This window comes from Amyelois transitella, chromosome 26, assembly GCF_032362555.1.
Source record: "Amyelois transitella isolate CPQ chromosome 26, ilAmyTran1.1, whole genome shotgun sequence".
Classification (NCBI taxonomy): domain Eukaryota; kingdom Metazoa; phylum Arthropoda; class Insecta; order Lepidoptera; family Pyralidae; genus Amyelois; species Amyelois transitella.
Genome location: NC_083529.1, coordinates 6,017,322 through 6,040,067, shown reverse-complemented (window position 1 = coordinate 6,040,067; position 22,746 = coordinate 6,017,322). Strand labels below are relative to the sequence as shown.

At 35.3% G+C, this 22,746-nt stretch overlaps 1 protein-coding gene across 3 annotated transcripts in view; it reads left to right on the top strand.

Annotated features, from left to right (window-relative positions):
- LOC106132000 (uncharacterized) overlaps nucleotides 1-20,495 on the top strand; it is a 110,970-nt gene extending 90,475 nt beyond the window's left edge. For all 3 annotated transcript variants that reach the window (XM_060951814.1, XM_013331296.2, XM_013331297.2), the window contains 2 exons: nucleotides 6,684-8,593; nucleotides 18,394-20,495. In XM_060951814.1, coding sequence (XP_060807797.1) covers nucleotides 6,701-8,587 — 1,887 coding nt within the window. In that variant the 5' untranslated portion in view covers nucleotides 6,684-6,700 and the 3' untranslated portion in view covers nucleotides 8,588-8,593; nucleotides 18,394-20,495. The remainder of the gene's footprint in view (nucleotides 1-6,683; nucleotides 8,594-18,393) is intronic.
- Nucleotides 20,496-22,746: the final 2,251 nt, after the last annotated feature.

The window sequence follows — 22,746 nt, the reverse complement described above, 5'->3', positions numbered from 1 at the left end:
CTACATTCAGCTGAATGGTTCAAAAATAGAATTGAGATTCAAATTATTATTGTAAGCATTTAGGATTATTAATAGTACTAACGGATTTGCACCTTAAATCTTATATAGGCCCAATCCAGCTTAATTTAAATCATATGAAACAATCATCCGAGGGTCAAACCCGTGACCCCGCGGTAATAAGCTGACCCCAATCTCGCTACTCTATAAGGGCCTAATTAATCGGATTTGATTATGTTACCCGTTATAAGGAAATATTAAAAACGTAAAGGTCAGATGGTTGAAGCGAAATAAGTATGCAGGGATCGTGGCAGGTGAAAAGTGTTGTAGTCTCTGCCTACCCCTCTGGGAAAGCGGCGTGATTTTATATATATAAAGTTCAGAGTGGAATTTCAAAGTTTCTTACACACATATAAATATAATCAAGTCTATATCCTTAAGTCTTTTCAAGACTGTCTACCCCGCAAGGCCAATGATAGGCCACGTTCAGCTGGATAGCCTAGGAGTAGGAAATAACATTTTGTTAATCGAATTATTTAAAAGAATATTTAAAGCTTAGCTTACTAGTATGGTTAAAACATCACGTCTTCATCCATATGGGGTAAACAAAGTCAACAGTCAGAGTCAGTCGTCCCCGCAAGGGATATAGACGTGATTATATGTATGTACATTAAAGTATGTAAGTATGGGTTTTCGACAAAATACCCGCTAGCCAACACAATTCACCTTATTCGACACCGCTTGTGTTACGTATATTTGTCACGCCTCTCTTTGTCAATTATAGGCATTAGGAAGTAGATTTTACGGTAATTATTTAATATATTTGTTGACCTTAATGTATTGATGTTTTTGGAGCGTTAAGAAATTACCGTAAGTTTTTATTTATGATTTAGCTTTTATGATACTTTGTATTCTTCTTGTAGACGATGAGCTAGCAACCTGTCACTATTTGAATCTCAATTCCATCATTAAGCCATACAGCTGAACGTGGTCATTGGTTCTGTCTAGCCCGCAAGGGATATAGACGTGACTATCTGTATGTCTGTATGTTGAGATTCAAAAAGTGACAGGTAGCGCCTAAAAACAGAACATGTCTTCAGTACACGTGCCGTGTGGTTCCCGGCACCAATACAAAAAAGAATAGGACCACTCCATCTCTTTCCCATGGATATCGTAAAGGCGACTAAGGGATAGGTTTACAAACTTGGGATTCTTTTTTAGGCGATGGGCTAGCAACCTGTCACTATTTGAATCTAAATTCTATCATTAAGCCGAATAGCTGACCGTGGCCATTCAGTCTTTTTAAGACTGGTGGCTCTGTCTACCCCGCAAAGGATATAGACGTGACCATATGTATGTCTTCAGTACAAATCATATCCTATCATCCAGAAATCGCCGTAAAGATAGCTAATCATTAGAAAAGTTCCCATAATGAAGACACGACTTAAATATGACATCCAGATTGGGCTAGTCCGGGTATACAATAAATCCAGTGCCATGGGAACTGCAGAGTAGCGGGCTAGACTGGGTGGGCCACGAGACCGGCGGGCAGCGTGTAGGTAATCTAAGAGAGGAAACATTGACTTCTTCTTCTTCTTCGTCGTTACCCTTTCCCACTTTCTACGTGGGGTCGGCACAGTATGTTAGTTGTTTCCAATTACTTCTGTAATATGTCGTGTGGTTCCCGGCACCAATACAAAAAAGAATAGGACCACTCAATCTGTTTCCCATGGATGTCGTAAAAGGCGACTAAGGAATTAACTTAAGGAAAGACTTTATGATGGAATTGATATTCAAATAATGACAGGTTGCTAGCCCATCGCCTAAAAGAAGAATCCCAAGTAATTACATAAGCCTATCCCTTAGTCGCCTTTTACTACATCCATGGGAACGAGATGTAGTGGTCCTATTCTTTTTTTATTGGTACCGGGAACCACACGGCACAAGAAGGAGAAGGTGTAGCGTATTCTCCAGAAGCTCCCTAGTGGATGCCGCGATTCTCGTGGCCCCTACCCTCAACTCCTTATTTGTCTACGAGCCATCGGGTACAGTTAGCTGCAATATTATCTCCCGTCACAATAGGCTTAATCGTGCGATTTGGTCGTGACGTACACTCGACCGAAAATATTTTTATTTGAGATCATCATTGTGTTTATATTGGTCGAGTTGTGTTAGGATATTTTTAAATCATTTTTGAATGTATAATAACGTAGCATGTCACTATCCCGTAAGGGGTAGACAGAGTCAACAGTCACAATACTAAAAAATTACAGTTAAAAAGGTAATTTCAATGTAAACATCTGTCAATTTTTATTAACGATCTGGAATCTTAATGAATCACATGTAAAGAACGAGTCTCCATTTATTCATTAGCTTTTCCAAGATAATTGAATTGAATATATAAAAGAAAACTATGATAAACATAGCTTTCTTATGACAATTTGACACATAAAAGACGTCATTATTATCTTACATCTCAATGCCATCATAAAGCCATACAGCTGAACGTGGCCTATTAGTATTTTCAAGCCTGTGCACTCTGTCTACTCCGCAAGGGATATAGACGTGACTAAATGTATGTATGTATGTATTATTTTTCTTACCGAATAGGAGACTATGTTACATCATACATATTTACTACGACATACAACTCGCCGATCCACTCTACCAATGGGAATCTTTCCATCGATGGTAGATATCAATAAATCTTTTGACGGTTGAGTGTTAGCTTTGATGTTTGTATTTCGTTTGTATCACGATTTGGGCCGACTTTTTGTCGGACTTTTACTATTGAAAATTTTTTAAGCCGTTGCCAACGTCTTCGTCTGTGTGTTATCTGAAATTGCGCGTTTAATCTGCAAAACGTGTCGTTAAACAAAAATACTTCCTACAAGAAAGTTCTTATCTTTATAATTTGTAATTTAAACATTCAATTCATTGCCGTGTGGTTCCCGGCACCAATATAAAAAAAAGAATAGGACCACTCCAACTCGTTCTCATGGATGTCGTAAAAGGCGACTAAGGGAGATGCTTATAAACTTGGGATTCTTCTTTTAGGCGATGGGCTAGCAACCTGTCACTATTTGAATCTCAATTCTATCATCAAGCCAAAAAGCTGAATGTGGCCTGTCAGTCTTTTCAAGACTGTTGGCTCTGTCTACCCCGCAAGAGATATAGACGTTACTATATGTATGTTAAACATTCAATTTATTTTATTTTATTAAAAAATCAAAGGAGATTGGTTCAGTAAATGAGTAGGTAATAAACAAACAAAAAATTTACTTTCGCAATTATATATTACCATAGCTATTTTTCATCTTTTTCTCACTAAGTTTAAACCCGGGAGCTTCTATACTTACTGCAAAATCATCACCACTAGGTCACTGAGTTGGACAAAAGCACATATTTATTCCAAAAAGGAAAAACCGAGCCTATTTCTAGATCTAGATTAAACTACGCGCCAATCTCCCTTCACTCGTCGATTAGTAACAGCGCCATCTATTTTCAATAGTGGGAACTGACCATAAAGGATCTATGATAGTGATCAGTGATATTAATCTCATCAAAGGTATTTATTAACTGTTTGTAATCCCCGTAAGGTATATAGACGTGACTTAGCTACTGCGAACGCATTTAATAATGCCACCGATATTGGTGTCGATTGCTCGATATTGCTATCCTTTTCGGGAAGTAAACGTAGACGTCTTTATCCCTTACGGGGTATAAAAGTCGATAGTAGGTATCCAAAAACTCGACAGCTACATTCAGTCAGATGGCTTTATGATAGAATAGAATAGATTTATTTTCAAAATTGGATACAAGGTATCATTTATTGACGTCACAACACTTAAATCTAATTATAACAACTACCGCTTCCAAAGCGCATGTGTAGAAGAAGAGGCGGAACAAACTACACTGCAGCATTTTCACCGGACGTCAATTTACAAATATAGATCTCTTAAATCTAAATCGTAAAAGAATGCACATTGTCTACATTGAATAATAATAGTATTACGTATCAGAAAAGTGACAGGTAAGCCCATCGCCTAAAAGAAGAATCCAAAATTTATAAGCCGGCCTCGGTTGACTTAAAAAAATTGCGCGGGATTTGTGCCGTGTGGTAAAAAAAAAGAATAGGACCAGTTCGTGTCATTCCCAAGGGATAGGCTTATAAACTTGAGATTCTTCTTTTAAGCGATGGGCTATTTGAATTAATAGGGCAACCTGTCACTATTTGAATCTCAATTCTATCATTAAGCCAAACTGCTGAAAGTGGCCTATCAGTCTGTTGGCTCTGCCTACCCCGCACATAGGGATGTAGACGTAATTAAATATATGTAATTCGCGCGGGAAGAAGCCTGAGCATTTTTTTTTCTTTGCTACCAGACAAGCATGAACATAAAATGAGTGTGCCTTTTCCCTTTGTCACCTGCTACGAAGTCCATAGAAAAGAAATGGACTGACCCTAATCTAAAATGCCGGGAACCAATGACATACGTAATGTTACTTGGTGAACTGGTGTTAACAAAAAAAAGTAAGATGTCATAGCCCTATTGTCATAACTAGACTAGACTTACGTAATTTAGGTTCCGTACAACTGTATCGAGGTAAAGGTCAACGTCCACTGACAATGGTTGTTGAAGTTACGCCAAATAACACTACGTTACGCGCTGCTGCGCCGGCGCAGCGTCGTGGTCGTGGCACACTGAGATGCGTGTTTGTTGATTAGAATTTTTATACATAGAAAAAATTATATACGAACTGAGAAAACCTGTGGTAGTAGCAGTGATTATATTCTATGATAATATTATAAAGCTGCAGAGTTTGTTTGTTTGAAGCGCTAATCTCAAGAACTACTGGTACGAATTGAAAAATTCTTTTTGTGTTGAATAGACCATTTATCGAGGAAGGCTTTAGTCTATAAAACATCACGCTGCAACTATTAGGAGCGAAGAAATAATGGAGTGTGTGAAAAAATCGGGAAAAATTATTCATTTTTGAAGGCTTCAATGATGCCCAAAATAACTATTCCACGCGGACGAAGTCGCGGGTACAGCTAGTTATTTATATTGGTCACGAAGATTAGCAGATTTAATGTGTTACCACAATCGAGTATGGGATAAGTTCCACTTCGAAGGTCACTGAAAAAAAAAACCTGATTTAACCAATCCAGGATTTTGGCTCTCAAAGACTTAGCTAACGCTATAAGATTTGAAGGCTGTGCATCTTGTCCCATGTCGCCTCGTACGACATCCACGGGAAAGTGATGCATAATGCTCGTTAAAAAAAGGGATAAATATTTTAAAACAAAGAAGGAAGCTAACCGTGCCGTGTGGTTCCCGGCACCAATACAAAAAAGAATAGGACCACTCTATCTCTTTCCCATGGATGTTGTAAGGACTAAGTTATAGGCTTACAAACTTGGGATTCTTTTTTAGGCGATGGGTTAGCAACCTGTCTCTATTTGAATCTCAATTATATCATTAAGCCAAATAGCTGAAGGTGACCATTCAGTCTTTTCAAGACAGTTGGTTCTGTCTACCCCGCAAAGGATATAGACGTGACCGTATGTATGTATGTAAGGAAGCTAACAACATTATCCCTATCCTATTTCCTTTTATATTGGGCCTCAGTTATAGAAATATAATTAGTCCAGCATTTTATTCCAATGTCTATCGTCTCAGTACACCACAGCCTTATATAGAGCGCGTACCAGCTCTTTAGTTTTTAGTACGAAATGACTACACGTTTATGTCATAACGGAATTTTTATCTCGCTCGATATCAAACCGAATCGATTCCAGATTGCAATCGACTACTCACAAGTAAAAAGCTTTTGTAAGTTATCAATGTGGCTTTGTCTAGCGTCGGTGGTCGAGTGCTTAGATGTCCGTCTTGAAAACATTACCGTTTCTGGGTAAGTTCGAATCCTATATTGACCACTAATGACTCTTTTCTGAGTTGCGTATAGGTAATAAGTTGAACGCTAACTTTTTCCTCCTGACCTTAGTCCCGGTTGCATCCTCATCGCGCTAGAGAGGAGCCCGGGGTATGCCTTTGACCATGGATCCTGGATTGGGTGAGTTGGGTCTTGACAAGAATCCATTCACATCTGACCTCCGCAACTATCTGTGGGATCACGGTTACAGGAATTAATTGAGGTTATATTGTCTCAAAAATTGGATTACGAAATACGCCCATACCATTTTTGTTTAACTTTTCGGAAGGAATCAAACAATTGTTGTTGATGAGCCAATTATTTATAAACAGGTTTCAACAATTTCCTTTTATGCAGACAAACCCGTTCATACTCGCCATGTAAATATGGTTAATTATGTTTTATTACTCAATACACTAGAGCAATTCAATTGATCATAACTACTGATAATCATAAAAGGTATATAACGTCACGTGTAAACATTTAGAACATTGCATTTTTGTAATATCGTTATCGTCAAGAATTCTTGATTAATTGATCACTAGTCCTCTTATTATATGATTAACTTACAATAAGAGGAAAACAATAACTCTTGACGGTGAACATTTTCGGACACCTATGTATACCAGATAAAACATAAATAATATTTTTAAAGTCGCTTGCTAAAGTTACGCGGTGACAATTATATTTTTGACGAGCTTAATTCGCAATTAACAGTAATACTAATAACAATTTTTCATCTTTTCCAGATGTGACAACACCCACTATGGCAGCCACTGATGGCCAGGTCGTGGTGGCAGCGTCGCGTTGGGCAGACGAAGGCAACTATTTGAGAGAATTTGTTCTAAAAAATCGATTACCCAATGTCGCCAAGATCATCAAAGGACAGTATGGCGGACTTGGTGTACCCACCCTGCCAAGTCCTGGTCTCCAAAGCACCGCCCTTCTCGTTTCCGTTGGAAAAAGAAAAAAGATAATAGCGCAAGCTATCAAATTAAAAGAAGGACGTCGTATGGTCAGTGTGGGACCGAGAATTGCTATCCCTGATTCTTATAAAGGATACTTTGAACTCTTGAGCGAAGAAGGCCGAGCTGTAAGATGTATAGAATCAGTAGCCGAATTAGCTAGACGCAAACTTGATGATGGTTGCCTGGTTAGAGAACCTGTTAGAGTTATATGTGCTAAAACTGATTTAGAAGGCAATTTAACAGCTGATGGAGCGAGGAATTTGCCAGCAGGTGAAGTGATCATGCCTAGAGGAGATACATTCTTAGGCAAAAATAAATATCTTAAATGTACTGATTCCAAAGGTGATATGGTGCTGCTAAGTTTAGATCAGAGAGGGAAGTTCTCTGCTATTGCCAAAGAAGAGAACATTAGTGGAGTTCATACTGCTAAAACATTACTAACAAAACGATTGCCTATAACTGTAAGACTAGTACATGGAACCCCACCAAGAGGATTAAAAAGTGCCAGCCATTTCGTTCCAGAGTTAAGGTTACTTTCAATGTTTGAAGAAGAGCATGTTTTCGCTTTGCCACTTCAAAAAGAAGGTAACGCCTTAGTGGCGTTACCTTTAGCCGCTCCGTTAAAAATGCAGAAATGTAAGAATGAGGAACAAGTCAAACATTTTATGGAATTTGCAAGGCTTATTGAAAAATGTAACCGTTTGCTGGTGGACGTAGTTGATAGGATACATGTTTTAGATGGAAAATTGGGTGATCCTAAGAGGCTTCTTAATGCGCCATTACATGCGCCACCATTAGTCAAAACCGGTTACTTCCTTAGGAGGAGTGCATCCTCTGATGCAGCCAATCAACATAAACATTTATCACGTCATAGTCATATTTATAGTAGTCACAGAGATGAAAATAGTATCCCTGATGAATATGACGAAATAGATCAAATCTATGACTACGTGCGGGGCTTTGCACCTCTTCCTAAGAATATAAAAGCTTCATATTCTAACGAAACAATAGCGAAACATGAATCAGCGCCTTCGTCTCCCGCGCCTACGCCAATACACATGCCTTTGATAACAGAAATCAAGCCAGAACCACCACCTATTGAAACAATACCCACAAAGAAACCACTAAATATGCAAAAAGCAGAAAAACGAACTCGTAAAACTGCCATAACACCTAAAGAGACTCCCGTTACAGTTTACAAAGAGAAATGCTCGATAGCACCAGCTCCAAATAATTTACCTAAGTTATTCATCAAGAACAATGTTAACAACGGTAAAAGCAGAATGCTGTTCCGTCAAAAAAGCAATTCTCCGACAAAGGAGTCTCCTAGTCCTATTACTAGTCCAATACGTCCTTTAACTAAGGGTGATTCCCCAATATTCAACATAAGGTATAAGAGTCTTTCGAACATACATCAAGCTATGGAATTAGATGGTACTTTAGATTCGAGTCACTCTGGTGGTAGAACATCGGGTGATTCAGGGAATGGTCCGAAACTGCCAGAGAAGAGATCTAGAAAGCTAAGCAGGCCTAAATCATTGACGAATCTGGTTTGGGAACTGAAGGGCTGTCCTGTTGAAACGAATGAGAAACCAAAAGCTAGGATTAAAAATGAGAATTACAAGAAGATTGGCAATAAATTGTCTCTCGGTACGCAGAAGAAGGTGCCGACGCTTTATCTATAATTACAGGTGAGTTTAGTTCACAGAGCGCCGTGTGGTTCCCGGCACCATTACAAAAGAATAGGACCACTCCATCTCTTTCCCACGGATGTCGTAAGAGCCGACTAAGGGATAGACTTGGGATTCCTCTTTAATGTAAATCCCTGCCAATCTAAGGTCTGCCGCGCCGATGGATGCATGGCTAGGGGCGAGCCTAGTCTCGAGCGTGCCACTTCCGCCATGGGGTTGGGCGACCCCCAGGTAATGGCTAGCCTTACCCTGGCATGCGGGGCTCTGCTGGGGCGGACAAAATTTTTCCCTAGCGTCTCGTGGGAATCGCATTATGAACCTTAAAAAGCATATAAATGGCGGCGATGGTGTCCGCACCCCATCACGTCTCGTTCCCGGCGGGAGCGGTATGCGGTCTGCTGAAAGCCGCTTTGCGACGATGAATGTAAGAGGAGGAATGAAGGATAAGATTGAGGAAGTATGCCAGATGATGGATGAAAGACGTTTGGATGTGTTGTGCGTGAATGAAACGAAGCGGAAAGGATGCGACGCGACGCAGCACGGCCCTTACACGGGAATGGGATGTACTGATCAGGTCTTTTCCTTGCGGTGCATAGCCGAAAAGTTTTTGGCCAAGAGTCAAAAAGTCTATTGCACATTCGTAGATCTGGAAAAGGCCTATGACAGAGTTGAGAGGAATGAATTGTGGTCAGCACTTTCTATGCATGGGGTGAGCAGTCTCTTAATACGAGCACTGAAATCCTTATATGAGGATTCGAGTGCTTGTGTCAGGATAAACGGAGCGCACACTGAGTGGTTTAAGATTGAGAAAGGCGTTAGGCAAGGATGTGTTGCGTCACCGTGGCTGTTCAACCTATTTATGGATAGCTGTTTGACAGATTTGAAAGAGTCTAAAAGTGGATTAAGGATGAATGAGTTACTCGTCAAATGTCTGCTCTATGCCGACGATCAGGTTATACTGGCGTCATCAGAGGAGGAGTTACAGGAGATGGTAAACTGTATGCATGAAGCTTTAAAAGAGAAAGGAATGAAAGTGAACGTAAGTAAAACTAAAACACTGGTTTTTGAAATGGAGAAAGAAATGACAGCATGTAATATTTTGATTGGAGGAGAAAAAGTGGAGCAAGTGAAAGAGTTTGTATATCTAGGATCAAAGTTTACATCAGATGGCAAGTATGATAGTGATATTGAAAGGAGAGTGAACGCGGGGAACATGGTGAATGGAGCTTTGCATGCCTTTATGAGCAGTCAGAAACTATCCAAAAAGGCTCGACTGGCTGTGCACAGGGGCGTGTTGGTCCCGACATTAATGTATGGGAGTGAAAGTTGGGTATGGCAAAAGAAGCATGAAAGCAGAATAAATGCAGTGGAAATGAGAGCGTTAAGGAGTATGATGGGTGTGAAATTGAGTGACAGGATAAGGAACAGCGTGATAAGGGAATGTTGTGATGTGAAAGAAGATGTAGTTACAGGAATAGAAAAGGGTATGTTAAGATGGTTCGGTCATGTGGAGAGGATGAATGAAAGCAGGTTGACTAAGCAGATATACAAGGAGAGTGTGGAGGGAAAGGTCGGAGTGGGAAGACCTAGACGAACGTATCTTGATCAAATTAAGGACGTCCTGGTAAAGGGTCAGGTCAAAAGTACCCGAAACCGCCGAGCTTGTATGAAGAGAGTTATGAATGTGGACGAAGCGAAAGAAGTATGCAGAGATCGTGGCAAGTGGAAAGAGGTAGTCTCTGCCTACCCCTCCGGGAAAGAGGCGTGATTTTATGTATGTATGTATGTATGTACAGGTGAGTTTAAGATGTTTTTTTTTATTTCATTTCTTTTATTCATGTTATAAGAATTAGAAGTCTATCTATACTAGTATTAACTAGAACTAAAACGCATCCTTTCTGACCAAATCCTACTAATATTATAAATGCGAAAGTTTGTACGTCAGGATGACAGTATTGATGTTTGTAACTCTTTCACGCAAAAACTACTTTGCCGATTATGATGAAATTTGGTATGTAGGTAGCTGAAGACCCAGAATAACATACTCGTATAGGCTACTTTTTATTCCGGAGTTCCCGCGGGATTGATTCCACGCGTACAAAGTCGCGGGCGGCCTCTATCAACTATATTTATCCAATTAAAAAAAAACGACAAATTAAGTCGCAACTATGAAACTCCAAGATTAGACAGGAATAATATTGTGTAAATTTCTGCACGTCACTTGTACATGTTAAACTTGTAACACCAAACCTTTTCGCCGGGGGTTTTATATTCCTGTACACATACTTACGCCATAGCAACATTAAAATCCAAGATGGCATCTGTTTCCACTTGCACACTCCTGCGCATCGTTGGCCTATCACGACATTCTGGGGGCAAATTGCAAAATATAAGATGTTGGCTCTCAGACTATATTTGTATAAATTACTTGTCGAAGATTGTCTATTGAAATGTTTACCGATAACATCTATCTATTAAAGAAAGAGGGTTTCCCGAAATTCCCGCGGGAACGGTTACTAACAGGATTTTTCAGTCTTGTCGACACTTTTGCGTAACTGAGTGACTGACTGACTCACGGGTATTTTATATTCGAAACTGCTGGGCGAAGAGTTCTTATAATACAGAAAAATATTTAACAGATTAAAACACATTTTTTAATAAAATAAAAACCCAACTGTTTGGGACCGGAGCAAATTTTTTATTCAAATCAAATAAGATATTTTTTAATTTTGCTCAAGTTTGAATAAATAATCTACCACAGTATTAACTTAGGAGTAAAGTTACTGCCATTATACAATATAACCTAAAATTGCAAACAGTTGAATTAAGGCGCGAAAATTTGACATTTTACATAGAGCTAATATTTACCATAGATTAGGCATCTAAAGGCAGGACAAATTATGCTAGCCAGAATAATAACCAAGGTATGTGCAAAATGCTGATTAAGAAAGCTTTGCTAATGTAGCATTAACAACAACAAAGACAAAAAAAAACATATGGCGTGCAATTTTTTTACTACGCTTTTATTAGCTTGGGTTGTATGTATGTATGTATGTATGTATGTATGTATGTATGTATGTAACGGAATCTTTGAGCTTAATTTTCACTGATTTCTAAACGTCTGATCAACTTGGAACTTTGCACACGTATCAAGGACCGATGACAATGCAATATTTTGATAAGAGTTTCTCATTATCCTTATTAAAACTGCCAGGATTAATAAATTCATTTTTAGATCCTTCGTATGAGAGTAAGAGAGACAGAGATAGCACCAGTGCCAGTAATCTCCATACAAGAACCCAAGAAGTTCTGACGTATAATGAGTCAAAAAGAGATGTAATATATTTCCATATAATGTTACTATTAACCTGAGGCTTCTTTATTTCATCGCATTGCTCCATTTAGAATAACCATTAGAAACCATAGTAGAATTAGTAGAATATTTTAAAACAATAAAAAATATGTAAGTAATAAAACAAAAGTAATAAATGAAAATTGAACAACTAAATTTACAAAAATACAAGAATAAAGTTACTACCTACAGAACTTTGCCATATTTAATACGTATTTAACATATTAATGCAATTCTTGAATTAACATTAGGTATCTTTTGCCTATTTATAATAGCAACACTGTAATACTCGTTTGGAAAATGAGTGACAGTTTTTTATGTCAAATAAGTTTTGCAGTAAGTTTTGATTGAATTCGATTCGAACACCTGTAAACTTACTTTCTGTTGTTTTTTACCGGTGCCTGTGTATTTACCTATTTGCACTTTGTTTTGTGCTGATAACTTGTCGTTATTTGGAGTTTGGAATCTTCCGTTGAGTCGAGCTTTGTTCTTCCGGATATTCGTGTGATTTTATCATCTGAGATTGGACTCTGACTGTGTTTACTGTGTTGTGCAGATATTTTGAGATAGGACTCCTGTAAAAAATACCTTATTATTTGAGATAGGAGTCCCAAGTTTGTGTTTGTTTTTGTGAAAGACAGATTTTACAACAAAAATGCCACGATGTCTTCAGATAAACTTTGTTGCGTTCCTGGTTGTAAAGGCAGTGGAGGTATGTTTGAAATATTTTTGTTCCTGTATCAATCTGCCTCTTAATCTTGTGGTTTGATTCCTGGCAAGGCCACAATCGAAAATTATTATGTTTGCTGGATAGTCAAAAATATTATTAACAGTGATTTATCACTATAAAATTCTTTTCAACTGGGTTTAACAATCATCATACATACATATAATCACGTCTATATCCCTTGCGGGGTAGACAGAGCCAACAGTCTTGTAAAGACTGATAGGCCACGTTCAGCTATTTGGCTTTAAGATAGAATTGAGATTCAAATAGTGACAGGTTGCAAGCCCATCGCCTTAAAAAGAATCATGATGATGAGAATATTATGAGATTTAATGGGTTCGATGGGCGCATGGTTGCGAAAGTCTTTTCTAGTAAGATAGTTATACCTACCAGAAGTGTTAACTTCCAAAAAATAATTGTATAAAAAAACTAGAAAACTACCCGTTTTATTGCAAATCGAACTAAAAAATAGAAAATAAATAATAGTTTAAAAAAAACTAAAAAACTATGCTTTTATTGCTAATCAAACTAAAAAATAGAAAATAAAAATTAATGACAAAGGAATTCAGTAGTAGCAAGTCGAACAATCAGTTATAGTCAGTTGTAGTAGTAATTACCTCGGATTAAAATTATAACAAAATTAAATTTATAAACAAAACAATTTAAATCAGAGTAAAAAGCGTGGGGTGCATTTTACTTCATTTTCATAACTCTCTTGTCATAAATATATGCTTATAGAATGATTTTAATATTTACTACATCAGGCACCCCACGCTTTTTACTCTGATTTAAATTGTTTTGTTTATAAATTTAATTTTGTTATAATTTTAATCCGAGGTAATTACTACTACAACTGACTATAACTGATTGTTCGACTTGCTACTACTGAATTCCTTTGTCATTAATTTTTATTTTCTATTTTTTAGTTTGATTAGCAATAAAAGCATAGTTTTTTAGTTTTTTTTAATTTTTAATAATGTACTAAAATTATCTTCTGCAATGTATCAAATACTCTTTGGTGTGCAATTAGATAGTAATAGTATTGTTACATCCAACATATTAGTAACCTCTGTGAAATATCGCGTTGGTTGCAAAGAGATCTTTATCCAGACTAATGTTTCAGACTAACTTGTGTCTATAGCCTAAGTACGTTAATTTTAATAGCACGTAATTAAATTAAAATTAATTCTAACTTTTATCGAGTGTTGTTAGATGTTATAGACTTTTTTATCTTTTAGAAGCGAATTTCTTAAAAAATATCGTATTATTAAAAAAAACACTACCTAAGATGTATCTTAGAAAACGTCGCAAGTATATTTTAATAAATAACAAAATAATTTTATCTTTCAAAATTATACAAAATTTTTAATTTGTCTCCGAATAAAATGGCTGTGACCATACGGTCCAACAGACCAACATATCGAAACCATAGAGGTTCCTGTTTCTATTTCGGTTGATACACCCTAAAAATAAGTATCAAATACCTAGAAAAACAGATTAACAAATGCTAAAACAACCTAGTGTGGTTCCCGGCACCATTACAAAAAGAATAGGACCACTCCATCTCTTTCCCACAGAAGTCGTAAAAGGCGACTAAGGGATAGGCCTAAAACTTGGGATTCCTCTTTTTGGCGATGGGCTAGCAACCTGTCACTATTTGAATCTCAATTCTATCACTAAGCCAAACAGCTGAACGTGGCCTATCAGTCTTTTCAAGACTGGTGGCTCTGTCTACCCCACTGGGGATATGGACATGATCATATGTTTATGTAAAACAACCTACACGTACTACTTACATTACATTTAATTAATTTAGCTCGCATGCCTTAACCCATTATATGGAAAGGAAACGTGTGTAAAAATATACTATTCTCCATACTTACGCGGTACACTTGATGCAAAAATTAATACTCAGAATTGTCGGTTTAATTGTGCAAATTGCGTATAGACGCATCTTCTACTTTTGACATGTTACAACTTGCCTTTTTTTGTATCGTGAGAATATTTTTTTGTCGAATCACTAAATGACCAACCATTTGTTTGTTTGTTTGTTATAGTAATTTACACAATTACAAGACACTAGTACATAGTTATAAAAGAACCAAATCACTTGCAATGGCGGACTTATCCCATGAAGGGATCTCTTCCAGTCAACCGGCAAACAATAAAGGAACTAGATACGAGTAATTCAGTAAAACGCGGCAAGTCACTATGTTTTGTGTCACTATCTCCAGTAGCATGGCACGCATATTAAAAGGCGACTAAGGGATTAGGCTTACAAACTTAGGATTCAATTTTTAGGCGATGGGCTAGGAACCTGTCACTATTTCAATCTCAATTCTATCATTTAACCAGATAGCTGAGCGTGGCTTATCAGTCTTTTCAAGACTGTTGGTTCTGTCTACCCCACAAGGGATATAGACGTAACCATATGTAGGTATGGTTGTACTAAACACCTTTAGGTAGTTTATGTGTTATCGCGTGATATCAACTAACATAACAGCTTCTATTTTTTTTGTGTTTTAATACATTTAATAAGCCAAATGGAAGGCGTGTTAGACACACCTGTTTTTCGCATGCCGACACACCTTGGTGAAAATTATAGCGAAAAATAGCGTAGTTATGTTCACGTTAAATACCTAATTAAATTACAAAACAAACCTCGAAGGCCATGTTCGGCTGAAATACTTACATACATACATACATATAGTCACGTCTATATCCCTTGCGGGGTAGACAGAGCCAACAGTCTTGGGAAGGACTAATAGGCCGCGTTTAGCTTTTTGGCTTGATGATAAAATTGAGATTCAAATAGTGACATGTTGCTAGCCTATCGCTCATAAGAAGAATCCCAAGTTTGTAAGCCTATCCCTTAGTCGCCTTTTACGACATCCATGGGAAAGAGAAGGAGTGGTCCTATTCTTTTTTGTATTGGTTCCCGGAACCACACTTTTTTAGGCGATGGGTTAGCAACCTGTCACTATTTGAATCTCAATTCTATCATTAAGCCAAATAGCTGAACGTAGCCATAAAGTCGTTTCCAAGATTGTTAGCTGTCTACCCCGCAAGGGATATAGACGTGACCATATATATATACATAAGTATGTATGTACAATCCTCCTCATATTACTCTTTCAAAGAGATAAATACGTATACAATTTTCACTCGATAATAGCCCTTATAAATATATGAATTATTTATCTAACCAGTTAGCTGTATAATTCACCAGAGCCCTTTTATATCGTACAAAAAACATGATAAATAATGCATAGATTTTCACTTGGTAAACGTATTACTTATAAGCAATAACTAGGTATAAAGTTAATGTTGGTTTTTTAAGTGAAAGGTGGTTGCAGTTAGTTTTTCAATGTCTATGTAACCTTCAACGTTAAAAAGGGGTGCTATAAATATACATACATACACATAGTCACGACTATATCTCTTATAGGTTAATGAGCTAGCAACCTGTCACTACGAGTATTTGAATCTCAATTCCATCGTGAAGCTATACAGCTGAACTTGGCCTTTCGTTTTCAAAACTGTTCGCCCTGTCTACCCCGCAAGGGTTATAGACGTGCGTGATTATATGTATTCATGATTAATTACATATTGTATCCATCTTCGGCCGCCATAAAAGTACTTCCCCATTTTTTTTTACACTAATCCGTTTTATCGAATTCTTACTTAATTTTTTGTAGGTTTATGATTTTAGTAGATAGATATATTATATTATCATACTTATTAAGTTATGTTGATGTAACTTTGTATATTTGTTTGATGTTAATAAAGTACTTATTCTAACATACATACATATGGTCACGTCTGTATCCCTTGTGGGGTAGACAGAGCCAACAGTCTTGAAAAGACTGATAGGCCACACTCAGCTTTTTGGCTTAATGATAGAATTGAGATTCAAATAGTGAAAAGAATCCCAAGTTTGTAAGCCTATCCCTTAGTTGCCTTTTACGACATCCATAGGAAAGAGTTGAAGTGGTCCTATTCTTTTTTGTACTGGTGCCGGGAACCACACGGCATTTATTCTAATTTTTACTTAATTCTGATTCTTTCTGAAGATTTAGAATGACCTTTGGACAATATATACAGTAGATAAAACAGTTTAAAACATCATGAGATAGCACTTTCTAAGCCGTATAAGGAGGATCCAACCGGTACATAGTATAGTACCAAAACCGGCCTCATATTACACCGCACATAATTTTTGTAGCATATTTTTTTGTTTTATTATCATGTCTTTATCCCTTTCGGGGTAAACAGAGCCAACAGTCTCGTAAAGATTGAAAGGCCACGTTCAGCTGGATGGCATAAGTATGTATGTATGTATGTGATCTGTCTTATTCTTGGACTTACAATTAATTTCCACAAATATGGTATAATTAAATTAGAATATTAATCTGAAGCTGAACGTGGCCTATTGGTTTTTCAAGACTGTTGGCTCTACCTACCCCGCAAGGGATATATACGAGTTTATATATGTATAAAATTAAAGCTGAAGACAACTGAAATTTAAGACAAGTGACTTCATATTACTAGCGATCCGCCCCAGCTTCGCACGGGTAGTGTTTATACATATAAATCTTTATCTTAAACCACTCTATCTATTAAAAAAACTGCATTAAAATCCGTTGTATAGTTCTAAACAAACATACATAGGGAGAGACGCGGAAAGCTACTTTGCTTTATACTATGTAGAGATACGTTTCTATGTAAATGCGGCGAAAGTAAATCTTCCAACGACCTAAATCGTATTTGGAAGTAAAAACGTGTTGTCTGTTATTTTTAAAACGTAGAAATGCGAGGGCGGCGGATGAACTGTTATGAAACATTAACATATTATCACGTCCATATCCCTTGCGGGATAGACAGAGCTAGCAGTCTCGAAAAGACTGATAGGCCACGTTCAGCTATTTAACTTAATGATAGAATTGAGATTCAAATAGTGACAGGTTGCTAGCCCATCGCCTAAAAGAAGAATCCGAAGTTTATAAACCTCCATTCCTTCTTTTCTCGGGACCCTTTCGGATAATATCAAAAGTCATTAAACCCGATATTGTAATGATCATGCTGGTCCACGAACACTTACCTAATAATCAATAATCTTCACATATAAATAATGAATAGTCAAACACACATTTTGGAAGATTTACAGCATAAACAACTATTACGTTAAGCTTCGGGAAAAGGCAGTAATATATATAAAAAAATTCGTTACTAACTTAGTGACTAACAGACAAAATACAGCTATAACTTTTGAACGTAGGTTTCCTTATAAAGTTTGAAAGGCGGGCTTAATCTTCTAGATATATTCATAAACTGACAACTGACTTTATTAAATTAAATTATATAACCAGCCGGCTATTTTCTAAATTGTCTTCCTATCTTTAGTTTTAACCTAAGAGAAAAAAAAGAAGGTAAAACAGAAGCCTTGTCAACGTCACCTAAAGCAAAGCACATTGTTAAATACTTAGTAGTTCTTCTCACAAAATGGAAAATTAAAAATAATAAAATTCTTTTATCATTCTCATAGACGATTAGCGCGCCATCTTTTATTTAACGTCGGCAATATGTGTCAGAGAAATGAATGTAGATGGCGCTAATGTACGACAATAACTGTAATAATTTATCTGAACAATAACTACAAATCAATAGAGATCCTTTATTAAATATTATTGGTTTTAATGTTTATTTTCTTATTCATTTCAGGTCCTGTTGGAAAATATAGAGAAGATAAGAAGACAGCACGCTGATATTCTGTCGACAACACATTTTTTACTGAACAAATATGTCACAAACTTTCAATCATCGTACCTACAAAAAGATATCAAAAATGTATTTTGGTAAATAACTGGTACACAAATCGATGATTTATGTAATTTTCAAAAAAAATTGAATATAACGATTTGAATAACCAAAATGGAAAATATAAATTAATAAAATTAAATTATTACCTATTTGGCTAACAATTAATACCGTATTAGCTAATCGGAAAAATAAATTATAAAACAAATTTATGTATATAAAATTTTTTTTTTTTACGTTGTTACTTAAACGTTTGGGTATCTTGTAACTTCTGATAAAAAGAGAAAATTCAGATACTATAATTAACAACATTCCGTATAATTAAAACATGTTTTGATCTCTTTTTTAATTATAAATTGTTATTTATGATTTAATGCCATATTACGGTGTAAAACTTGGATTTTTGTGTAACGTATGTAGTTAAGGCCTATGTAATTTTAATATGTATCGTAGAACATAGGTTTTTTTAAATATCGGCCGTAAACAGTGTTTCATTTTTCATGTGTAAAACCAAAAACATCGGTGCCTTACTATGTAGGTAGAATAGGAGATAGTATATCCGTAACTAGATATTAATTTCATGTGATCATAATGTTATAATACTTTATACAATTAAAACGAAAGGATTTTTTAAACACAATTAAATTTAATACGTGTATGTCAGTATCCCAAAATATATGTTTGATTTTTCAATGAGCAAAATGTTGGAATACATTACGTAACTTATAATAGTAATTAAACAGACGCTTCTCCTGTCAGGAACTGCACTGTTCAGTAGGATCAATACTTAAAGAAGCTTTCATTTACCTAATTTGAATTTAGTTTTCACTTTACAAGACAAGAATCGGTAATTGAAAAAAATATATATTTTAATGCTGTCTATTGCATTTGTGTCCAAAAATACTCACGAATCATGAAATATAAAAATACGAAATGGTACTATACGATACATTTTTAGATAAATACCTAATAAGAAACAGTCACATTTCTCTATAGAAGTAAGTAGTTTTAAGCCGTAGACAAACTCTTTTTTTACTCTTATGCATTTATTGTCCCTATTTTTATTACAGTCATAGAGATTTTAGGCCTTATATTCTACCTATTTAAATTAACACGGCAGTTTTATATTAGGAAAAATCTCTCACTTCCACACGAATGTACACCGATGGTAAAAACTTAAAAATTTAGTTCGAGATTAATTATGTAATATTATAATGATTTATTACCCTTTTTATTTGGATTAGGCATGGGAATAACATATTTTATTTAATAGAAAATTTAAAAAAAAACGATTTCACTGAATATAATTTTAACAAACTTTTTTTTTAATTTCCATAGTGCTTTTATATAAAGTTATTTTAGATCTGTTAAAAAAAGAAATTTTCCAGTAGTTCCTGAGATTAGCTTGTTCAAATAAACAAACTCTTCAGTAGTTCTACTGTTAGTGTTCAGTTCTACTGTTAGTACTCATAGTAATGATTTTTTTTTTCTATAAAACTGTCGTAAGTAGTTAAGCTATATGTATATTGTATAATTGCTTTGATAATTATCTCGGAGGCTCAAAATGATATTTTTGTGACTTCGACACAATTATCACTACATTGTATTACATAAAATATTTACTGTGAATTAAAAACGTGAGTGTTGCAAAATCACAGAATTTTATATAAAATTATATGTATTGATTGGTAAAATTACACTTTTATTGACATCATTTTAGAATAATCATTATAGTTTTACTAGACTCGCTAAAATGTTTTTTTTATTTCTATTTACTTAATAGGCCTGATTGTTATGTAATAATTCACAGTAAATATTAACGAATTAACATTTTTACGAATATTATCCAAATAAAATTATCTGTGTTTAGTCTTAAGGTAACATTCAGATTTTCATAATATTAAGGACCTTTTTATACAATTTGTCATGATTTAGCGCATATTTTCATCAATCGTACATGTTTCTAGCATTTTCAACACTCAATATTGTAACTTACGGCATAAATAAACAAAATTATATGAAAACTTATGTTTTATTAGCTCTTTAATATGATCCTCTCACCGTGTGGTTTTGAATGGTTCTTCTTCTTTTAAGTAAGAGCTCTCTTGTCTATTCTTAATTCATTTCTATCCCCTATAATATATTTTTTATTTGCTGATATGTTTTTATACTTGTATATTTTATTACTTTTTATTTTATTTGATAAAAAGATCTTCTTCTTCCTAGCTATAGTCAAAATAAATGCATAAAAAAATAAAAATAATAGTTGTAGGTAAATAAGTTTAATGTGATACAAAAACTTGTCTATAACTGTAGTATATGGCGTTCAATATTTTTTATTGTTATTTCGTTCGTAAGAAAATAACATACATACTTTTTTTTCGTAAATTTAACGAAAATAGGTTTCAATATTCTCTCGGTCAGGGACGCCAACCGTTTGAATACCTATATATATAGCCTTTCGAAATAATTTAAACTAAAAGTATACAAAAATTAAATCATTTACAAATAATATTTACATTAATTAATAAGTAATTTATTAACTTTTATTTGAACACTGAAATTAATTTTGGCACTTTCTTATTCAATTCAATTCGAAAATGCAAGTCGTACACTGAATAAGTAAAATTTTAGTTGTTCACAAAAAATATTGTTACTTACTACCTTATAAAATAAACTAAATTACCTTATAAATTATAACAACAAAAATAAGTACTTATATTTTAAGAAACGGCCGTCAATTTTGTAACCTTTTTCAACTCTATTGTTGTTCAATCAATTTTTTTTTTCATCTAAATTTATGAGTGACGCAATATACAACATTGCGTTAAGTTCTCTTTTCAAAATTTTGCTTATTTTTTTATTATTATCAATGGTAGTATAATTCTAAAATTAGGACCACACAAATTTTGACGTGAAATAGGTCACACATTTACACATCAATATCGCAACGTAATTTTTTACATTTTTACAGTAGAAAATAAGGCATAAGGCAAAATATTCCTCACCATAAGCATTTTTTTTTAATTCAACAACCTATCTTCTCACAATATAAAATCCCATTAAACTTTACTAAAAGAGGAAGCATCACAAATTTTCCTAAAATTTATCTAAAATATTCAATCAAGGTAAATAAAAATTCAAACCGCCTAAATGTCCCTCGTCCCTCTGCCTTTGTTTGATCAGTCTTTCTTCCGCCCTTCCGTCAATTCCTAAACCCAATCTTTCAATCAATTTCTCAGCTTTATCGCCGTGTAATTCTATAAATTGTTTTTTTCGTAATTGAGCAAGATCTGGATCAAAAATCCACGTTTGCTCATTATGAATGACAGGATGCCCGACGAAATTGGTCCTTATGAGATTACCGATTGGTCCAATCGGATTATTTTGTTCGAATGATGAATAGAATAAGCTGCAGAGAATGAGCAATTCCTGAAAAAAAAAAGATTGTTAATTGAGTACTTAAGTAAGCTCTTTGGAAGCGGTAGTAGATGTAATTAGATTTAAGTGATGTGACGTCATTAAGTGATATCTTGTATCCAATTTTGGAAATAAATCTATTCTATTCTAATTTATTCTAGTTGCTATATCTACCTTTCTGAAAACATACTGAGCGTTGCTGGTCCAACGGTTAAAGTTCTTAATTTAAATTACGAATAAATCAATTAATCATAACATTGTTTTCTCTCGTCCGCATTTCTATTCTAAGTTTGAAGTTGACTTTATTGAAGAAAATGCTGAAGTGCAGTTTGTTACCGCTTCTTGTGTACTGACCCATTGGATGCGATAGTAAGCTTAGTTTTAAGTAATTGGACGTAAAACCAAAAGATATGACAATTATTACGTGATGTTGAAATGTCCCATAATAATAACAAGAAACCTTGGCAATCTACCAGTGACTCTTTTCTGAAATTCTGTGTTATGTACATTATTTCTTATTGACTCTTACGATTACTCTTACGGCAAGACATATCATCATGAGGAAACCTGCACATTCAGGCAACTGAATGCATATAAAACCATGATCAATATCAGTTAAGTTACACTGCAAAGTTGGCAGTAGATCAGATGGTAGTCGCTTCGTGTAAAATTTATGTTTCAATGTCGTAAAGGCGCACCCCAGGCTCTTCTATAGAAAGATGAGTAAAATATAGTGCCATTGAGTTAGTATAACATTGGACCCGAAATCACTTTGGGGCTAACACATTATCTGATTGTCCGCTATTTAAAATGTGATGAATTTGTGCGTAGGTCACC